We start from the raw sequence: 15,328 nt of genomic DNA on the forward strand, positions 1-15,328 counted from the left end.
GCCAATGCTGCACTGGGACCAAAGCGGTATAGCGGTAATGCTCCGGAGTCAGTGACCTTACTCCGTACCAGAGCCTGAGTCAGCACCCCGACCTCGGAAGTCTTCGACTATAAAATGCGATTTATGACTACAATCTCCATCCGTCGAGTGTGAAGTCACTGCCTCTATCGTTTCCTTCGCATTGCCTGCTTTTGCTTGCAGGCCAATTCGGGAGACCATGGCTTTCCGGCGTCCTTTGATGCTGTTCAAGACAGCATCAGCGCCTTTTTCCTCCATTGCTGGCAGAACTGCCCGAGTAGCTGCGACTCTGCCCCGGTTCACCACAGCTAGGGCCTCTTCCAGCTCGACCTCCGCCCTCGCCTACAAGGCGCTCCATCGTCGCTCTCCTCTTCCTCTTCCTGTGTCGGACTCCTCTCCACAATGGGACGCCCCAACTGCCGTCTCGTCGATTCTGTACGAGACTCCCGTTGCGCCGACTAATCCCCCGAAGCGCCATATCCTGAACTGTCTGGTGCAGAACGAGCCTGGTGTTCTTTCACGCGTTTCGGGAATTCTGGCTGCTCGTGGCTTTAATATTGACAGTTTGGTCGTGTGTAACACCGAGGTTGAAGATCTGTCCCGCATGACCATCGTGCTGCAGGGTCAGGATGGTGTCGTCGAGCAGGCCCGTCGCCAGCTGGACGATCTTGTTCCCGTCTGGGCCGTCCTTGACTATACAGACTCTGCTCTTGTGCAGCGTGAGTTGCTTCTTGCGAAGGTCAGCATCCTGGGTCCTGAGTTCTTCGAGGAATTGCTTCAGCACCACCGCGAGATCACCACCCCCGGCGAGACCCTCGACGGCCACAAGGATAAGGGCGAGGGCCAGAAGCAAATCACTGAATTCCACCCCCGCAATCTCCCTCCCAGTCAGGCATTGAGACACAAGCACGAGCATCTTGATGCCATCACCCGCTTGACCCACCAGTTCGGCGGCAAGGTTCTTGATATTAGCAACAACAACTGCATTGTTGAAGTGTGAGTAGTCATTCACCGTGTACGCATTGGTGCAGTCACTGACGTTTTGAATAGCTCCGCTAAGCCGTCTCGTATCGACTCCTTCATGAAGCTCATCGCTCCCTTCGGTGTCTTGGAGTCTACCCGTACCGGTCTGATGGCTCTGCCTCGTTCCCCTCTTCACGAGCAGGTTGAGGAGCTTGAGAAGGAGGCTGCCGACGTTGTCGACGCAAGCACCCTTCCTCCTGGTTAAAATGGATATCCGAAATGAAAAGAATCGCAATGAAGAAGCAAACTTGTTTTCCTTGGAAGTTATAATATTTAGTGTAAAATTTAGCAGTTTTTCTTCTTTTTTTCTTTTGAGTCATGCACTTTTCATGAGTACATTATCTATGTTTCCATGTCGTTGACTTGAAACTTGGTGCAATTTAGCTTCATCAGCCTACGCAAGCATTTATTTCTTAGCATGGTAGTTGTAAGGTAACTTTCGTACTCCGTAGAAGGAGAGGAAAGATGGAGTTGGTAAGTCAATTGCTCAACATATCCCGAAATCCAACCCCGCAAAACCGGCTTACAGCCAATACCGTGCCCTCTATACCCAAACGCCAGCCCATGTATCTTGAGAGGGCAGAAACAAAATGCCCAAGAGAAAGGAGTGATTGCTTCTACCAGTCACTCGCGAAAGCCACGACACTAAATCTTCACCCTTGCGGTGATCCCCTGACCATAGTATGTTATGGTAGTGCGATAGCTTCGAATCAGAACGCCAACCTTTGCTACAGCATCCAACTTGAGTGTACCGCCAAGAGCTTTCCTCAAAGCGTCATATCCAATCCCATTCAAATTTAACTCAACAGGCAACCGCGGGGTTATGGAGAGACCCGGCGGCACCAGGAAAGGAATATAGTAATCGATACGACCGACCTCTTCATGTTTCTGGTAGAAGGCATTGGCTTCTACCGACGTAATCTCTATGGTCGTATTGGGAAACGGGGAGGACAATGTGAACTCCGCCGTTGATGACCATAGGTGTAGCTAGTAGCAGGCAAAAGTCAGCAAGACCAAAAGCACCTTATAGAACACTGTCTTTACTTGAAAGATGTTCCCCGGGAGAACATATCATTAATAGTGGTTGTCGTGTAGAGAAGCGGCTTCCATGAGAGTAGACAGTACCGTTGTGTCCTGGATAAACTTCGGCTTTCCATCCTCATCACCAGGATTTCCAGGAACAGGCACTCTAGGGATTGGGACTTCAAGTCCTAGTCTGGAGAGTGCCTGTCCAAGTTCTGGTAGAGCCGGGAATGTTCCCTCGTGACTGCGAATTGTTACGGACGTGTTGTAACCTAGTAGTGGTTAGGCAAACAGACCCATCTAGCAAGGTCCGCAAACCAATACAAAACTCACCGGAAACATATTGTGAGAGCATCTCTTGGCCAGCAGCTACACCAGCTGAGCCACCTAGTTCGAGTGGATTCCATTGTAGGTCGGCATAGATACCAGAATTTACCCCAGGCACAATCACAAGGTCTCGGGCAGTTACGTGAGCCACTGTAGTCTCATTGTAGACAAGAATTAAGTCAACAAAAGGTACCGATGCGGAGTATGGCGACGGATTTGTTATGTTGATTTTCGCTTTCATTACGAGTGACGATTCAGTTGTAGGTCCGAGTGCTATCGATTCAACCCGTGGACTCAGTCGCTCGAGTGAGTCACCATACGGCGCTATTCAAGCATCAACAAAAAACACGCCTAGTCTCAAAATTATTGCCACTCACGTTTAACGTTCACGGCGCCCTCGGCTGGTATTCCACGAACAGCATAGGTTCCAAGCCCTGTAGAGACTTCTGCATCCACACTCGCAGCAACTGTCAGTCTCACGGGTTGTCCTTCAAAGAGCAAGGCTTGTAGAATATCTGTCAAAACATCCCCATCAGTCACCTGAATCGGCGCATGCTTCATGGAAAAATTAACGAGCAAAGCTGGAGCTCCATTAACGTTATCCAGACGAGTGGAATTAGCTGGCTGCCATTCTTGCAGATTCAAAACACCGAGCTTCTTCCCATGGTAAAATATGTCAGAGTGGGCACGAACACGAGGGACATCTAGGTGAAGAAGGTTCAGTTGCTTAGGCAACCCAATCAAGACATTCACCAAGGCTGATACCCTAGGTTGAGACTCGGGCGTATCAGGCTCTGCGAGGGGATTCGGCATGTCGAAATGCACATCCGTCATGGTGAAGTTTTTGACGAGATTGTCCAGAGCATGTCCTGGAAAAGCCAAGGGTACTGTCACGGTCTTTAGGATGTCTACCACCCACTCAGGTGTTCCCAAGGACGGAACGTCGGCTCCACGAACATAAACTGTAGTCTGAAGGCCTTCTATATAACTCTTGACTAGAAAATCCAAGGGAGATTTCTTCTTTCCAGGGCAAGTCTTCGTTAAGTCATCAGAAAGACCCTGAACAATTCCAGCAACGTCGACAGACGTCGGCTGCCCTGGATATATCGGGAATCCTTTTGTTGTGACGTCCGCTATTGAGATATATGGGTCGCCTGGCGAGCAGTTTGGCACGAGCACCTCAAACCCAAGCGGAGGAATATTCAGGCCAAAGGGCGAATCGACAAGAGCAGCCACTGAGGCATCAACTTCCATAGCTCCATCACGTCCGGGCGTATCTGTATCGTGCACATTGAACTTTGTAACATTAACCTTTGGAAGTGCTGGGAAATCACCCTCTACATACAACGTCAGAGATCACTTAGCGAAAGAAGAATAGCGTGGCTTACCATGAAAGGTTATAGAGTCGGTTATCGTCTGTTCGCCCAAACTCAGAATGCCAGATTTGAGTGGCACTGTTGCTTTTCCCTGCACTCGCAGGCGGCCAAGTCTCCCTTCTAACCAATCAACCGCTACCGCTCGGATACCAGGGATATCACCAGCGACTAGGTCCGCCAAGAAGTTGACATGGTTGACATGGCCGTTCTGAATGTTGACCTTGATAGAAGGTAGAGATGCTGTTCCGAGGAGTACGTTGCCGTACTCTGGTAGATACACTTCGACTTCCGACTGACCTGTCTCGACTTCTCTACCGATCCATGTGGCAAAACGACCAATATTCCGCACTGGTGCTTTCTTTATGCGGCCCGCATCAAGTACAAGGTCTCCCTGTATCCTCGCCTGGATTCCATCCGCTGTGGCCGACTCAACCGAGACATTAGTTGGGCTGAACACGACGGCATCCACCGCATACTGCTTCACTACAGCCGGCGCGACAAAAGCGAATATTAGGATTGTTATGATCGCAATCAGAGATAGCAAGACGCAGAATATTGGCCATCGTACTCTGCCTCGTGGTTTCTTTGTATCATTGGTGGAAAGAAAGTCTTCTGAGGCTGCCGAAGATCGTCTGGGTGCAACACCCCCATAGGTTGCCAAGTCCTCTTCCCGATTGAAGAGTAAAGGGGTGGATTCGGAAGATAATTCGAATAGAGGTGCAGGACTCGAGTCGGAAGATTGTTTGTTGTAAGTCGGTGACGAAGGACGCGAAGAGGGCCTGGACCCCTTGTTCAGTAAAGGTCTGCTTGCCTCTTCAGCCATGATGGCCGGGGGCGGATATGTGGGGAGATGGGGGGGAAGAAGAGGTGATGTGGAGGAGATAACACGATAGCAATACGTTATGAGTAGATAAGAGTGATAAGAGATGATATTGGCATCCGTAGATTGAAAGAATGCAAGCTACCGATGGTTATGAATCGGCGAAAAGGGGACGTAAGGCTAAGAATAAGAATAAGAATAATCAACTTCCGTATGGACAACGCACGCCGGATGAATTGGCCAGACCTGGAAGTATAGCCTATCAGTTTAAATCAACGCTGATGATCGGCAATCATACCACGCTAACCATAACTGGAGAAGGCGTGTTGTGGAGACGGAAAAAGCGGATCGCATTGGAGGAGTCACACTTACGCTTTCAAGCTAACTGCCTGACTCGAACGAACAAGCTAAGGTACTTTCTTTTTCTCTTTCTTTTCTTTCTTTTTTTTTTTTTTTATTGTTGCTGCTGTTGATGACTCTTTTCTCTAGTCCGGTACGAATTGAGTCATTTCAATCCTCTGGTTCTTCTCTATATATTCTTCCTGTACTCCATTGCTTCACCGCGTACCTACCGTAAATTATCTCATCATGACTTGCGGTCTGAAGCTGGCCGCCGCTCGTTGCGGCAACCACACCTTGCGCCAGAGGATTCCACTCAACGCTGTGCGCCGATACTCTTCTCACACTACTACTTCTATGACTCCCCCCACCTCACCGTTCGCCCCTCGCCATTTTCTTTCCATCGCGGATCTTACCTCAACAGAGTTCGCAACCCTCGTCCGTAATGCATCCTCACACAAACGAACCATCAAGTCGGGCTCCATCCCACGGAATCTGCTTGGCTCCATGACTGGGCAAACAGTAGCCATGCTGTTTAGCAAACGCAGTACCCGGACCAGGATATCTACTGAAGGGGCTGTGGTGCGCTTGGGAGGACATCCAATGTTTCTAGGCAAGGATGATATTCAACTCGGAGTCAATGAGTCCTTATATGACTCTGCAGTTGTAATCTCCTCCATGGTCTCTTGCATTGTAGCCCGAGTCGGCAAGCACGCTGAGGTTGCAGACCTTGCCAAGCACTCGACGGTGCCTGTTATCAACGCTCTCTGTGACTCCTTCCACCCTCTCCAGGCCATTGCCGATTTCCAGACCATTTACGAAACATTTACCCCTAAGGCCCATCGCTCTGACAGTTTGGGTCTAGAGGGCCTCAAGATTGCCTGGGTCGGTGATGCGAACAATGTTCTATTTGACATGGCAATCGCTGCCACCAAGATGGGTATTGATATCGCTGTTGCGACTCCGAAGGGCTATGAGATTCCTGCCCCGATGTTGGAGCTCATCAAGCAGGCCAGCAATGGTGTCTCGAAACCAGGGAAAATCATTGAAACCAACGTTCCTGAGGAGGCAGTTAAGGGTGCGGATATTCTGGTAACTGACACCTGGGTCTCCATGGGACAGGAGGCAGAGTCGATCAAGCGGTTGAAGGACTTCGAGGGCTTCCAAATCACTCCTGAACTTGCCAAGCGTGGTGGTGCTAACGAAGGCTGGAAGTTCATGCACTGCCTGCCTCGTCACCCTGAGGAAGTCAGCGATGAAGTTTTCTACAGCCCACGGTCCTTAGTCTTCCCCGAGGCGGAGAATCGGCTGTGGGCTGCGATTTCGGCCATGGAGGGCTTTGTTGTCAATAAGGGGAGGATTGAGTAAGGTTTGAAAAAAGAAATAAATCATAAAAAACGTGTATAGTCTAAATATGGAATCCTCAATGAATTAATGGACTGTTGGTTGACGTTTCACATCGACAAATGTACAGAATACCATAAAGATGCAAGACACGTCGATATACATAAGCACAATGTCTTATAGAATCCGTAGTTCGAACACTGACGTGGTGATATCCACCGGATTCTCCTATCCGGTCAAGGAAAATCCTACCAATTTACCTAACAGAAAAAAAACAACCCTAAGTTAAGTTGTCGAAAAAGTCCAGAATGGAGCAAAGCCGTTGGTGCCCGCATTCACATGTCACGGGCGGAGTTGCCGACAAAACAAGGCCAACAACCCTCCAAAATCTCATGAGCTGCTGCATCCATCGTACCATTAATGAGCTTGCCACTCCCTTAGTACCTTCGCCCGGTATTTATTGTCCTCCGTGGCCCCAGGCATCCTAGATGGAGGTATGCGCTTCCCTGTTGACGGGTAGTGATAAATTACATTCTAATGACTCCACTACAGCTTTCGCAGTCCGAGGGCGGCTTTCGCTCGCGCCGCTCGTATCCCTCACTAAACCATGCTTCCCTAGCTCCATTGACATCTCGTTTCCCTATTGACGACGATGTCGAGCACCAGGATTACTTTACTCCAAGAGCTGAAGATTCTGAGTCCTACTTCAGCGCCCATGATATCCCCGCAAAGACTTCGTATCTCTCCAGTTACTCCGTCCCCGGTACCCCAGGTCTCTTGTCTCACTCCCGCAGCGGGTCCAGGGCCCGACACCACCAGCGGAGTAAAAGCTCGACCCGCGCACACCTGAGCGATACCAACCTCCAGGGTCAAAATGATACTCAACCATGTCACCACCAAGCGTCGAAGACGAAGCGACAGCCACCTCGTCGTCACCCGTCAGACTCAGCTAGTCGTCGTGATGCAGAGTGGATGCTTCGCGCTGGGATCGCACTAGCTTCTTCGACCCGAGAAGAAAAGGGTCAAAGTTGGCTCGCGAAGCGGGAGAGCTCGACTAGTCTGGTTGATGAAGGTAACTATGACGTGGAGTCCCCTGGTCACTTTAACAAAGTGACTAGGAAATCCAGATCCGGGCGGTCAACCCCGGCGGCATCTAGGTCGCGCGTTGTCAGTAGAAGAGGCAGTCGGCCTGACCTTATCATGACCGGCCTCGAGATGACTTCTACTAGACAGGGTGACAGTGGCAGTCTTGAAAGTCCTGCGCTTGATGTGCGACATTTCGTGCCAGATTTTGTGGACGAGCGTATCCGTGCAGAGATGGCGATTATTCAACAAGAGGAATATACGTCCGAGTCTGACGAGTACTCTGACTCGGAGGATGACATTGATGAGCAGGAGATGCAGCGCTTGACCCGAGAGCGCGGCTTTGGGTTGGGCAGTTGGTTCGATCGCATGGTGGAATGGACAGTATTTGGCGTTGACGACTGGCCGCTGTCTTATTCCAGTGGGCCTGTTGACCAGGTTCCCAAGAATGTTGAGTGGGCAGAGCCTAGTGCCGCTGATGAAGACGACGACCAGGTATCTATATCAGGACGGACTGATAGGACAGATGGTGCGTCGACCATTAGCGATTCTGAAGTCCCTGCAGTGACAGAAAAACCAGGCGACGATGGGGGCTGGGAAGATGCATGGTGGCTATTTGGGGTTATGAAGCGTGCGCTGTTATGAGGATGATTTTATTGCTTGAGCAAAGCATGAGGAAGCGTATAGAGTGTCAGATTGTGGAAGGATGCTTTTTGATATATATAATTGTTCAACCTAAGGCATGGATATGATGACAACACGACCATTTCCTCGTTATGTATTGTAACGCACATGATATTAATTTAACAATGTTCTAAATTTCACCTCACAACTCCCCATTTCGAAACTTTACATATTACGTTCTCTCGGGCAGACATGAAGTCTGTCTTGTAGCAATGCTAGCCTAATCCCTCCCCAAATTGATTTTGCCCAGCAGACCCCTGTCAGCAAATTCTGATATTGGTTCCATGGGTTCAATCCATTCGCTCTAGAGCCCCTGAGGATATTGCGCATATGCCCACGTAAAGGGGCCGATGGGTCCTCTGAGTTGTTCAATTCATCTTGCGTCCACTGCCCTTAAAACAGTGACACAAGTCAGAATATTTTTTTTTCTTTTCTTTTCTTTTTAACCTTTACTTGACACGTAACCTGACCCGGTGACCGAAAAGTTCAGTATATGACTGAGTCCTCCCAAGATGCAACAAGTAAACAAAACACAAGTCACACTCCAGTAAATAAAGAAGAATATAAAAGGGTATACAAGACAGGTAGAAAGGTAGAAAAGATGGAAAACCTAATGAACATAGTTCGCAGGAAGTGGTAGAAAATTCAAGTAACGTCCGAAATGTCGACCGTGGTAGTATAAAGAAAACCAAAGGAAATGAATCAAGGAAGGACAGAGAACCATGCTTAATCTTGATGATACAATGACATGGTGGTGATAAAATGAAACTTGGGCCACGGGCTGATATCTAAGGAAAGGCAACATACATGTGGATTCTGACAGGCACAAGATGAAAATGAGAGGGAAAAAGAGAGAACAAAAAAAAAAAAAAAGGAAAGGAAAAAAGGAAAGGAAAAAAAAAAGGAAGAATTTCTCTTTGCACACTGTTAACGCCAAGTTGACCCTCAACTCTCTAGTTCATGCAGTTGGTATCGTGATCGTATCATACGTAGATGTGCACGGTCGAGGATTCAGACAGTAGTTCTGGGGATATCGAAGGGTGTCTCTAGGATAATCGTAGGGTATCAATAGGTCGTAGAAGCTGGTGGGTTTACCATGGCCCAACTTTAACTGGAGTCCCCAGCCCGTATGTGCCGGACAGGAGCTGCTCCCGGATGGAACCAAAGTCATTACCACCTGGGCTTGCATGGCTTTGGGTCTCAGGTCCGTGCATCCATCCTAAACTGGCTCCAAGCTCGTTGACGGCCGCCTGCAGCTTACCACCGGAGTTTTGATTGTGTTTTGCCAACTTCTGATCCCAACCACCATATTGTAACTGAATGCCTCCGCCACGTTTGGCAGCCTCCCGGATCACAAGGATCCAGGCCTTGCAAATTTCATCGTATGCAGAGTCCCGCTCTATGTTGTTCTGGGGTGTGTGCCATCGTGGTAATGCGTGAATGATTTCAGTGGCGCCATCTAGGTAATTTAGAGATAAAGAAGGTTGAGATTCGTTAGGTGGTAAGAAGTGCGGTGTGAAGTCGCTCAAGGCATCCAGAAGATTGGATAGAGGTTGTCGAACTCGATTATAAGCGTAGTCGGATGCCGGGTTGCCACCCAGGGGGAAGGAGGATTGGAGAGTAGATTGGTAGTTTCGAAGCACCTGCAGAGCAGAAGACACACTCGGGCGAGGAGCAGTATGAACAACTTCATCGACTAATCCCGGGTGGCGTTCACACATCGACCGAAGGACCCCCCGGAGAGCATCTGTATCTAAGGTCTCTAACAAACGAGGAAGTGACAGGGGTCGGCCGCTGACATTCGGGCGGGCTCGTTTCATATTTCGGCTTGGAAGAGACCTTGGTGTGAACGCTGGCGAGCTTGTCGGAGAGGCGGACATTCGTCCATCATGATCGTTACCATCGTCGTCGGCTTTCCGCTTGCGGCTATTAGGGGTGTAGGTTGGTGTAGACACTGAAAGATATTTATCAGCAAATTCGTTATCTCGACCATCGGTTATCAATGTAAAGAGGGGGTTCTTACTTGGACGAGGGGAGGAGAGACGGGAATATTCGTAGAAGTGTGGAGGCACAGGTGGTGTAGCCACCAAGCTGTTCATGATGACCACGGACAGCTGGTGGGCGGAGAGATGAAGAAACCTGACGCTGACTGAACGACGGTGATATGGGGTATTATAAGAAATCCGCTACAGGGCACGAGGCGAAGGTGCAGAGAGAAGAGATAATGCAAGGGAAAGACAAAAAATGCAGGAAGAGAGACTGAAGGAGTGAGGGAGAGAGGATGGAATTGGTGGGGAAGAGAGAAAGAAGAGAAGCGGTGGACTGGAAAAGGCGGTTGCGGGAGGCAACGCACGCCTTCTGCGCAGGTCAAGCGTCCATGATGACCACGACATTATTCCTTATCGTCACTTTTTCTTTCTGCTTCAACCTCACTCTCGAAAGTTTCTGAGAACTCAAAAAGGGACTCGAATCTTTTGTTTTGTTTTAGATTTATTTCCGTTGCTCTGGTCCCCCTTGCCATGATCTCCGTTAACATTATCAATCATCGTAATAATATAAAGTTTTGAGGGGGTGGGAAGTATACGCAAAAATTTTTTTTTTCCCAAATAAATACTTAAAATTTATTTCATTTCGCCATAAACATATGGTAAAGTAATTACACGGAAAGCAAACCAAACGATGATACCCTGTTTTTTGAGCCCTCCGACGCCAGGGAAATGCCACCACCACTCACCATGACAATTTGCCATACATGAGTGGAAACACGATGGTTGGAATGAAAGTAATATCGCTGTAATGGAAGTAAGGTGGTAGTAGTAGTAGTAGTAAGTCGTACGTCTATAGATACAAGGACTGTGCGGCAACAATGTCCCTGCGGACCTTGGTCAAGGCGGTCTCAAATTTACTCTCAAGTTCCTCGCTCCCCATGACCTTGGCGGCCTGTGCCATCTGTCGTAAACATTCTTCCAATCGGCGGAAGACTCGGATCAAACTGCCTTCGTAAACATCCGTCATTTTACTGAGATGATGAAAGAAAGGAATCATTAGCGTCTTGTCACACTCCCGAACTAAACGGTGGCAAATAGGGACTTACCAGATATCAGCGAAGGACTTGCCATTCGCCCACTCATATATAACCTCCATCAACTCCCAATGGAAGCTCTGCACATACTCCTCTTCATTGACAGCGAGCTTTGACTCCTGGGAAACCTTGGCAACGATCCGGGCTTGCGCCTGGATTTCCTTGAGCGGCTTCGCCAACTCGTCTCGTGTTAGGGCAGGGGTCTCCTTGGACTTCTCTTCGAAGACGAACACACTCAGCACCGAAGCGACTTGTTCAGGTGTAAGGTTATTGAAGAAACCATTGAAAAGCAATTCACTGAGCATTAACTCGTCACCCGTGCTAATTTCACAGGCCACACGGGCTTTCAACTGCACGACCTCGGCTTCGTTAATGAATCCAAACCGACGAAGCACTCGCTTACGGCACTTTAACTCGTCAAGCTGCATGATCGACATGGCTTCGGTGATCTTCTTTTTGGTGGCCTTGATCTTGGAGCCAGTTTCAACCTTGTCCGAGTACTGTTCATAAAGTTCCGGCAGACGTGGCGAGTTGTGCAATGGGTTAGAGAGGAGACGAGATTCAAGCACTTCAATTTTCTGCAGTTTACGTTAGCACACCTGAGACACCCATTCACAGCAAGGCTTATCTTACCCTAAGCAGCTTCTTGAAGTTTTCATCCTTGATGTTCATATTTTCAATCGGATCAAGCACAGCAATGCCATCTGGGAAGCGCTTTTGCACCTCATCCAGGGCCTTCTTCACCCCGTTCCTTGAATCTGCCGAATGTAGATCCTTCGGGAGGAAAATCCGAATGTGAGAGATAGATTGGATACAGCTGAGGACTACCGGCACCACTTCCATACGGGAGTTTTCGCCCTCCTTTGGCGGCCTGACTCCGGACGGCAAATCTTCAAAGGTCTTAGTGCCGACCGACGGCCCGTCGGCGATCCTCAGTAAAACGTCAACAACAAATTTCTGGTACGGCGTAGGTTCTTCGGTCGAATTCTTCGGGGGCTTGCGTTGTTTGTAGTTGACAACGACACCCCATCCGAAATCCACATCCTTGTGCTTGATGCTGATCAAGCGTCCAGGCTGAATAAAGGGTAGGCAGTAATTGGGATGGCTTGTAACCGCCTGCATGTCATCGGTGAATTGGCGAATTTGTTTCCTCAGATCGTAGTATTCACGAATGGTTCCTTCGTCAGAAATAGTCATGTTGGCCTTCTTCTCCTCCAACTCAACAAGCTCTGTACTAAACTTAGCAAAATGCAATATTATCGACACTTGCATATACACATACCTTTTTCAAGAGTAGCAACGCCGGCGGTATTTTGAAACTGGTAGAAACATCTTTCCAACATGAATTCAGGTGAGATACCCTCTACACGCATCAGGTTCAGAATCATGTTGTAGCCAAGATGGAACGCCGAATTCAGTCGGTCTTGTTCGCCACGAACAATCTCCTTCGCTACAGCGGGATCCATCTCTTCACCGACCATCATAATAACAATACCTCGGTCATCGAGACCTCTTCGACCAGCACGACCAGACATCTGAATAAATTCTGATGGGGTGACCCAGCGCTGACTGAAACCGTCGAATTTGCGAACGCTTGTGAAAACAACGGTTTTTGCGGGCATGTTAAGACCGATGGAGAATGTCTCAGTAGCGAAAAGGACCTTGATGAGACCTTCTTGGAAGAGAATTTCAATGGTCTCTTTCAGGATGGGAAGAAGACCAGAATGGTGGACACCGATACCTCTGCGCAAGAGAGGTAGAATATGTTGAATCTGGGGGAGGTTCCTGTCCTCCTCCGAGAGCATTTCAATCGCGCTGTTAAAAACCTTGGAAACCATTTCCTTCTCAGAGTCGTCGTTAAAGGCCAGGGTGCTCATCTGTAGAGCACATGACTCGCATTCACGCTTGCTGAAACTGAAGACAATCACAGGGTTGTAGTTTTTGATCATAATCATCTTGACAATCTTGTATATGTCACTTGGGCCCTTATTTCCACCTTTGTTCAACTTTTTATCTTTGCCCTTTCCTTTCCTCTTGGCCATGGCATCCGCTGGGTCATCGCCCTTTTTGTCTGCAATAGTACTCATAGCCTTCTGGAAGTTTTCCTCGCGGAACACGCCCTTCTCATCTACAACCAGGTGAATACCATCGGCACCAGCAGGGAAGAAATAATGTTGTAAGGGTGTCGGTCTGTAATCAGTATAAACAACATGGCACGGTTGGTTGTGCATCTTGACGATCCATTCGGCGAATTGCATGGCGTTGGGGATTGTGGCGGACAAGAAAACATATCGAACCTTATCTGGAAGCAGAATGATGGTTTCCTCCCAAACCACACCTCGGGCTGTATCCACGGTTAACAAGCTGAATCCTAGTGTCACCCCTGAAGAAACTTACTCGCATCGCGCATATAATGGATTTCATCGAAGACAACCCACGCGACTTCACGCATGATCTCGGAGCCACGGTACAGCATAGACCGCAAAATCTAAGATGTGTTAGGATCACTAGGCTCAGAACGAGGGTGACGAAGCCTACCTCCGTTGTCATGACTAGGCAAGTAGCCGTTGGGTTGATGGTAACATCACCCGTCATTAGACCAACATCTCCAAACTCTGCTGCAAATTCTCGGTATTTCTGGTTGCTAAGGGCCTTGATTGGACTTGTATAGATAACTCTCTGGTTGTTCTTCAAGCTCTGGGCAATAGCATATTCGGCGACGACGGTCTTTCCGGCACTAGTGTGGGCTGAAACAAGTACACTCTCCTCTCTTTGAATCGATGCGATGGAAACCTGCTGGAACGGGTCGAGGGTGAACGGCCATACTCGCGCCGGATTCTCGGGAGGTTTATGCTCGGAAATGGGCACATATGGATAGTTCGGTGGTATCGCGACCTGATGGCGAATTTGGTGCGAAAGAACAACGGATGCTGAATCATTGGCGGCTTGAAGTCCTGCAGATCCGGCGACTTCACGCTCTTGCGCTGTCTCGAATAAGTCGGCTACCACGGGCTCCGGTTCCTTCTCGAGTCGCGGCCGTTTCGCATCCGGTTGTTCATTGTTGTCTGTCGTAGGCGCGTCGCCCTCCTCTGGCTCGGAAGTCTCTTCAACGGGGGTATCGGCAACGGCGACGGGTTCCTTTGCTTCTACGGTGGCATCGCTTTCCTTCACATCACCATTGACCTGACGCTTCTTGCTCTTGTCTTTCTTGGAACGTTTGGGAGCTCCGTCAGAGGGTTTAACAGCCTGGGGCTGGTCCTCAAAAACATCGAAAAGTTCATCCATAGTCGGTCGAACGTTCAAGGTCGGCCGCAAGGAGCAAGGACGGACAACGACCGGATGGTTGAAGTGCTCGTCGCACTATGTCGCGCTCGCCGATTCACTGAGAAATTTCAATGTTCCTTTTGAGGCGGGCGGCTTATGATTGGTCAGAGCCATTGCTGCAGGTCTTTCCGCCGGACAAACTTGCCGTTCGGAACGGCCAGCACGTGACCCGGTTCCGGGCCGACGATTGTCATTCCACCACTCCTACTCTTCCCGCCAGTTATGAGAAGAGTAGATTGCCTTGACCATCCGTGCCCTGCTGCTTCCCTCAAGGTAGGTAAACTGCTGGCTGATGATTTACATCTTCCCAATTGCATCTAACAGAACCTAAGATGAACGCCGCTACCGCTCTCCGGGCCAGAATGGCCACCTCTTTCGTCGCCCGTCGTGGCTTTTCCACCACCCGCGCCCAGCTCGGCAGCCCATACCACTACGCTGAGGGTCCTCGTTCGAACATCCCCTTCAACCCTCTTACCAAGTTCTTCTTCTTCCGGTACTGGGCTTTCATGAGTGAGTGATTCTCAATTGATTTCTACGGGTTGGATTTGTTGTTCTGGGTTACTGACTCAAACGTTTAGTCACCGGTTTCGGTGCTCCCTTCGCTATTGCTGGTATGTTATTCATAGATTTGGCGACGGTTATGGTCGAATCTCTAACAAGATCTTCTCTACAGTCTGGCAGACCTACAAGACTCGCTAAGCGGGTTTTCGCAATGTATACCTTCTGCGCGCCGTGGGATCATTGGGCACTGGGAATTGGTCGAAAATGTACCCTACACTGGAAGTATTCGGAATCTATGTATAAAGCTAGGAAATCGATTATTAAGCTCTGAATTTCGGTGTATTCTATAAGCTGCATTCTAGTATGCCATTGATCTCGTAGTTG

The 15,328-nt window shown here is 49.1% G+C and overlaps 8 protein-coding genes across 8 annotated transcripts; 4 read left to right on the top strand and 4 right to left on the bottom strand.

Annotated features, from left to right (window-relative positions):
• Window positions 1–6: 6 nt before the first annotated feature.
• BDV27DRAFT_110344 (acetolactate synthase regulatory subunit) lies at window positions 7–1,376 on the top strand. The gene is made up of 2 exons (XM_032064510.1): window positions 7–1,014; window positions 1,069–1,376. Exons 1-2 carry the CDS (start codon window positions 218–220, stop codon window positions 1,244–1,246), a joined length of 975 nt encoding a protein of 324 aa, XP_031927887.1. The 5' UTR covers window positions 7–217; the 3' UTR covers window positions 1,247–1,376.
• Window positions 1,377–1,450: 74 nt separating this feature from the next.
• On the bottom strand, window positions 1,451–4,819 carry BDV27DRAFT_110334 (uncharacterized protein). The gene is made up of 5 exons (XM_032064509.1): window positions 3,780–4,819; window positions 2,769–3,728; window positions 2,398–2,715; window positions 2,167–2,336; window positions 1,451–2,028 (listed from the first exon to the last, which is right to left on the bottom strand). The coding sequence occupies exons 1-5, from the start codon at window positions 4,588–4,590 to the stop codon at window positions 1,687–1,689; spliced, it is 2,601 nt and encodes an 866-aa protein (XP_031927888.1). The 5' UTR covers window positions 4,591–4,819; the 3' UTR covers window positions 1,451–1,686.
• A 160-nt stretch (window positions 4,820–4,979) lies between these two features.
• On the top strand, window positions 4,980–6,475 carry argB (ornithine carbamoyltransferase). Its single transcript, XM_032066861.1, has one exon. The coding sequence runs from the start codon at window positions 5,176–5,178 to the stop codon at window positions 6,292–6,294; it is 1,119 nt and encodes a 372-aa protein (XP_031927889.1). The 5' UTR covers window positions 4,980–5,175; the 3' UTR covers window positions 6,295–6,475.
• A 236-nt stretch (window positions 6,476–6,711) lies between these two features.
• Window positions 6,712–8,177, top strand: BDV27DRAFT_127853 (DUF3984 domain-containing protein). The gene has a single exon (XM_032066862.1). The coding sequence runs from the start codon at window positions 6,808–6,810 to the stop codon at window positions 7,996–7,998; it is 1,191 nt and encodes a 396-aa protein (XP_031927890.1). The 5' UTR covers window positions 6,712–6,807; the 3' UTR covers window positions 7,999–8,177.
• Window positions 8,178–8,938, bottom strand: BDV27DRAFT_127854 (uncharacterized protein). The gene has a single exon (XM_032066863.1). It carries the CDS (start codon window positions 8,840–8,842, stop codon window positions 8,648–8,650), a length of 195 nt encoding a protein of 64 aa, XP_031927891.1. The 5' UTR covers window positions 8,843–8,938; the 3' UTR covers window positions 8,178–8,647.
• BDV27DRAFT_127855 (cut8/STS1 family protein) lies at window positions 8,897–10,317 on the bottom strand. The gene is made up of 2 exons (XM_032066864.1): window positions 10,061–10,317; window positions 8,897–9,991 (listed from the first exon to the last, which is right to left on the bottom strand). The coding sequence occupies exons 1-2, from the start codon at window positions 10,134–10,136 to the stop codon at window positions 9,129–9,131; spliced, it is 939 nt and encodes a 312-aa protein (XP_031927892.1). The 5' UTR covers window positions 10,137–10,317; the 3' UTR covers window positions 8,897–9,128.
• Window positions 10,318–10,645: 328 nt separating this feature from the next.
• On the bottom strand, window positions 10,646–14,488 carry BDV27DRAFT_110395 (ATP-dependent RNA helicase MTR4). Its single transcript, XM_032064513.1, has 6 exons — window positions 13,658–14,488; window positions 13,517–13,607; window positions 12,402–13,463; window positions 11,753–12,348; window positions 11,132–11,697; window positions 10,646–11,056 (listed from the first exon to the last, which is right to left on the bottom strand). The coding sequence occupies exons 1-6, from the start codon at window positions 14,402–14,404 to the stop codon at window positions 10,876–10,878; spliced, it is 3,243 nt and encodes a 1,080-aa protein (XP_031927893.1). The 5' UTR covers window positions 14,405–14,488; the 3' UTR covers window positions 10,646–10,875.
• A 187-nt stretch (window positions 14,489–14,675) lies between these two features.
• Window positions 14,676–15,276, top strand: BDV27DRAFT_127860 (cytochrome c oxidase VIIc family protein). Its single transcript, XM_032066865.1, has 4 exons — window positions 14,676–14,716; window positions 14,776–14,953; window positions 15,022–15,054; window positions 15,117–15,276. The coding sequence occupies exons 2-4, from the start codon at window positions 14,776–14,778 to the stop codon at window positions 15,140–15,142; spliced, it is 237 nt and encodes a 78-aa protein (XP_031927894.1). The 5' UTR covers window positions 14,676–14,716; the 3' UTR covers window positions 15,143–15,276.
• Window positions 15,277–15,328: the final 52 nt, after the last annotated feature.

This window comes from Aspergillus caelatus (genome assembly GCF_009193585.1).
Source record: "Aspergillus caelatus strain CBS 763.97 unplaced genomic scaffold BDV27scaffold_81, whole genome shotgun sequence".
Taxonomy (NCBI): Eukaryota; Fungi; Ascomycota; class Eurotiomycetes; order Eurotiales; family Aspergillaceae; genus Aspergillus; species Aspergillus caelatus.